The 5,207-nt window shown below is 47.6% G+C and overlaps 1 protein-coding gene across 3 annotated transcripts in view; it reads left to right on the forward strand.

Moving 5' to 3' along the window:
* The window catches only part of AXL (AXL receptor tyrosine kinase), a 35,936-nt gene that overhangs the window by 28,147 nt on the left and 2,582 nt on the right, over positions 1-5,207 (forward strand). For all 3 annotated transcript variants that reach the window (XM_010849260.1, XM_010849259.1, XM_010849261.1), the window contains 2 exons: positions 2,461-2,620; positions 3,134-3,270. In XM_010849260.1, the coding sequence (XP_010847562.1) occupies positions 2,461-2,620; positions 3,134-3,270 (297 nt within the window). The remainder of the gene's footprint in view (positions 1-2,460; positions 2,621-3,133; positions 3,271-5,207) is intronic.

Here is a 5,207-nt window from a genome sequence, read left to right on the forward strand (position 1 = left end):
AGTTGCTCACTCAGTCATGTCCCACTCTTTGAAACTCCGTGGACTGCAGCATGCCAGGCTTCCCTGTCCTTCACTATCTCCCAGAGTTTGTTCGAACTCATGTCCTTTGAGTCGGTGATACCATCCAACCATCTCATCTTCTGTCGCCTCCTTCTCTTGCTTTCAGTCTTTCCCAGCATCAGAGTCTTTTCCAATGAGTCAGCTCTTCGCCTCAGGTGACCAAAGTATTGGCGTTTCAGCTTTAGCATCAGTCCTCCCAATGAATATTCAGGGTTGATTTCCTCTCCAAGGGATAAGCAAAAAATAGCCCAGAACCTGGTCTAAGGGCTATGTGTGTGTGTGTGACACATAAGCTTAGAATATTAGTCTCATTACAATGTTGGACTCATATATTGGAGCTGGAGAGGACTTTCCTGGTGGTCCAGTGGCTAGGACTTCACACTCCCAATGCAAGGGGCCTGGGCTTGACCCACTAAGAGTTCACATGCCCCAACTCAAAGATCCTGCATGCCACAACTGAGACCCAGCACCGCCAAAGAATAAATATTCTTAAAAATATTTAAAAAGAAGTTGGGGTTGGAGAATCAGAGAATCTTCAGTAAGACATGCAAATGTTCACAAATGGTTTTGATTACCTTCCATGGAATGCACATGTCAGTTTGAGGAGAATTGCCTTTTATACATTTTGGGGTCTTCTAATCCATGATTATGGCATAGCTTTCCAATTCATTTAGGTATTATCCAGCTTATTTCAGCAAAACTGTATAATTTTCTTTTTTTTCCTGCCCCACTACACAGCATGCAGGATATTAGTTCCCCAACCAGGGATTGCACCAGTGCCCCCTGAAGCAGAAGTGCAGAGTCTTAATGACTGGACCAGGGAATACCCCACTCCCAATTTTTATTTTGAAAAAATTCCAAATCTACAGAAAAGTTGAAAACATTGTGCCACGAACACCCATATCTCCTCCTTGTTGAGATTTTGCCACGTTTCTCCTCTCTTTTCTGTCTCTCTCTCCTCTCAACCATTTGAAAGTAAGTTGCCAAGATGGTGACATTCCACCCCTAAATCTTCAAGAAGTGTCTCCTAGAATAAGGACTTAAGCGTAAACAATCACAATTCTGTTTTCAGACCTAAGAAGATTAACAATAATTCCATAACACAGTCTCCTATCCAATCCATATTCAAATTTTATATGTATATAAAGCGCAAAAACAAACACAAGTAATCCACACTGTTAGAAGTGAAGATCTCAGTCACCCTACAAGGGGTAATTATACCCTAGGAAGGAAGGTCTGGTAATCTTTCTTTCTTGTTAAAAAAAATTGATGTTTATTCTACATACACTAAAATATACACGTTTTATGCCTGCAGTTCAATGAATGTTTACATATTTATAGACACATGGAAGGGCTTCCCAGGTGACCCAGTGGTCAAGAATCTACCTGCCGATGCAGGAGACTCAGGTTCAATCCCCAGGTTGGGAAGATCCCCTGGAGGAGGAAATAGCAACCCAGGATTGTTGCCTGGGAAATCCCATAGACAGAGGAGCCTGGTAGGCTACAGTCCATGGGGCTGCAAAGAGTTGGACACAACTGAGCGTGCACACAGACCCATGGAAACAACCACCACTAAATCAAGATAAAGAACATTTCTTGGCCCTTCGAAGGCTCTCTCCTGCCCTTCCCAGCCACTGCCCTCAAGGGATAACAACTATTCTGTACTTCTGTCACCTGTTCTTAAACGTCATGTAAATGGAATTGCAATTTTGACTCCTCTGTGTCTGGCATCTCTTGCTCAGCGTGAAGTTTTTGAGATCAGTCCATGTTCTCAGACGTATCTGTAGTTCTTGTTCTTTGCTGTGTGGTATTCCATTGCACAGCTGCCGCATGATATCCTCTTTCTTAATCTTGGTTCTAGTTACATAGGTGTGTTTGTGAAAATCCAGTGAGCTCTCCACTTAAGATTTGTGCATGTTTTTGTATACATACAGTATACGTCAAAAAAATTTTTTTAAATGGACTCCCCTGGTGGTGCAGTAGCTAAGATTCCATTCTCCCAATGCAGGGGCACTGGGTTTGATCCCTGGTCAGGGAACTAGATCCCGCATGCCTCAGTGAAGATCTTGAGTGCAGCAACTAAGGCCCAGTGAAGTCAAATAACTATTTAAATTTTTTTTTTTAAATATCAGAGAATCCAACCTAAGGAGCCTGGGAAGGACCTTAGAATCTGGCAAAAAGCCAGAGCTGGGAAGGCCCCCTAGCAGCCCTTTTCAGACCCACCTTTCACAGAGGGTATAAGAAGTAACATAGTTCCCTCCCAGGTTTGGGGGCTGACCGATCCTCACCCCGAAGCAGGACAGCCAGGGCAGGAGACAGAGACATGTCTGAGAGTGAGGGCAGGCTTCCTGGTGGAGGGGGCAATGCTGTGACCCCATTCCTCTCCCCCAATCTGGGCAGGCTGAATGAGAACATGTCGGTGTGTGTGGCTGACTTTGGGCTCTCCAAGAAGATCTACAACGGGGACTACTACCGTCAGGGACGCATCGCCAAGATGCCGGTCAAGTGGATTGCCATCGAGAGCCTGGCAGACCGTGTCTATACCAGCAAGAGCGATGTAGTACGTGTACCCCGGCAGGAGTAGGGGGAGGGCGTGGCCCGATCATCCCACACCGACCCAGACTCCTGGGGACACGAGGGCTTCCCTGAGCAGGGGCCTGTCCACATGGACCATGTGTGGTGGGCGTCTGTGAACGGTGGTGTGGACATGCTGGGGGGGGGGTGTGCACATGGCTATGTGTGCATGGTGACAGGTTGCTACATGGACTGTGCAGACAGTTTAGGTTGGGAGAGGCAGTGGCAAGTGTATACACGTGTATAGCTAGGGTGTGGAGGGTGACCCTAGACCACGTGTCCATGGAGTGTGTAAGTGTGTGCATGGGTGAGCAGGTCTAGGTGTGCACACAAATTGCCTCTGTAAGTGTGTACGTGCACCAGAGTGTTTCTGTGACTAGCTCTGATGCACCCACAAAGACATCTGTGTACATGTAAGTGTGGGTGTATCTGTGTGTTGGGTGAGGGCGTCTTTGTGCAGGAGAGACCCTCTAATTTTCTCCCTTCTGTCCCCTGACAGTGGTCCTTTGGGGTGACGATGTGGGAGATTGCCACGCGAGGGCAAACCCCATATCCAGGAGTGGAGAACAGTGAGATTTATGACTACCTGCGCCAGGGAAACCGCCTGAAGCAGCCCGTGGACTGTCTGGACGGACTGTGAGGACCCTCAGGATTCCCCTCCCCTACGTCATGGGATTCTATCACCAAACTCTGAGCACCCCACATGGCCCTGACATATCCAAGACCTTCTAAAACCTGCACAGGGACTTCCCTGGTGGTCCAGTGGTTGGGACTCCAAGCTTCCCCCCTGCAGGAGGCGCAGGTTTGATCCCATGGTCTGGGAACTAGGATCCCATGTGCCACCTGGCACGGCCCCCCCCAAAAAAGAAAAACCTGCACAGAATCCCTCAGATTGTTGAGGAACCTATCTGCCCCTCACCCATGCTCCTCAGAACCACTATTAGCTCGAGAGGTGTGCTAAGTTGCTTCAGTCGTGTCCAATGCTTGGTGACCCCATGGACTGTAGCCCGCCAGGCTCCTCTGTCCATGGGATTCTCCAGGCATGAGTAGGTTGCCACGTCTTCCTCCAGGGGATCTTTCCAACCCACCCAGAGATCAAACCCGCATCTCTTACTATATCTTGTGTTGGCAGGCGGGTTCTTTACCACTCATGCCACATGAGAAGCCCGAGAGGTATGAATGAACAAAAGGTGCCCTTTCTTCCTTTGCTCTGTGCCAAATTTAGGCTGGATCAGTCTCCTGCCAGGTATCTGTGGGCTGCAGTTCCCATTCCCAAAGAATTCTAATTCCATCCAGACTCCTGAGCACCCATGCTTCCCCCATGTGCTCTTCAACACCCACAACCCTCTTCCAAACCCTTATAATGAACTTCTCCAAACTCTCAGGGCTCCCCTTAGATGTTCTCAGAATCCTTTAGCGTGGTGCTTATCATACTTTGCCATCCCATGAAATACATAGAGAAGAGAACTTGGGGGATAAAGAGAAGATGTTTAAAATGAGAAGATGTTTAAAGAGAAGACAACCTGGGGCTTCAGACTCCCCAAGTCCTCCTTGGGTGTTCCAAGAGCTGAGGGGAATAAGAAGAGTGAAAATTTCCATAGAACTTACTAGAAGGCATGGTTTCAGGTGCTTTGCATGAAATGAAATCATTTGGTCCTTACTACAGGCATTTGACATGGGTTGCCACCATTAGTAGGGCTTCCCAGTTAGCACAGTGATAAACAATACCATTCCTGCCAGTGCAGGAGACACGGGTTCGATCCTTGGGTCGGGAAGATCCCCTTGAGAAGGAAATACCAACCCACTCCAGTATTCTTGCCTGGAAAATTCCATGGACAGAGGAGACTGGCCAGCCACAGTGCATCAGGTTTAAGAGTCAGACCTGGCTGAGCAACTGAGCACGCAGGCACTCAAGGTACCATTAGTATTCCCCTGGGTAAATGATGTACCAGAGACCCACATCAAGGGAAGATCATTTGCCAAAGGCTGCATAGCTGGTGTTTTAGTTATCTATATCCCCAAAATCCAGTAGCTTAAAACAACAAGCCTTTTATTACTTCACATGGTTTCTGAATGTCAGGGGTTTGGGAACAGCTTGGCAGGCTGATTCTGAATCAGGGTTTCAGTGAGGTTACAGTTAAGATATCAGGGGGGCTACAGTCATCTGAAGGTTGGGACTGGAGGCTGGCTCACTCACATAGCTGTTGCGGGAGGCCTTAGTTCCTTGCCACATGGAACCCTCCACAGTGCTGCTTGAGTGTCCTCATGACATGGCAGCTGGCTTCCCCCAGATGAGCATCCCAACAAAAAGAACAAGGAGGAATCCACAATACCTTTTCAACCTAGTCTCAGAAGTCACATACACCATGGAACTTCCCTAAGAGTCCGGGGGTTATGACTCTGCACTTCCAGGAGGCATGTGTTCAATAGTTTCCTATGCCACGTGGTATGGCAAAAAAAAAAAGAAAAAAAAGAAGTCTCACACACACTATCATTGGTACCAAGTCAGAATGCAGTGCTCTATCTTTTGAAGGGAGGAATGTCAAAGAATTTGAGTGTGTGTATATATATAT

The sequence above is a fragment of the Bison bison genome, unplaced genomic scaffold, assembly GCF_000754665.1.
Source record: "Bison bison bison isolate TAMUID 2011002044 unplaced genomic scaffold, Bison_UMD1.0 scf7180017864280, whole genome shotgun sequence".
NCBI lineage: Eukaryota > Metazoa > Chordata > Mammalia > Artiodactyla > Bovidae > Bison > Bison bison.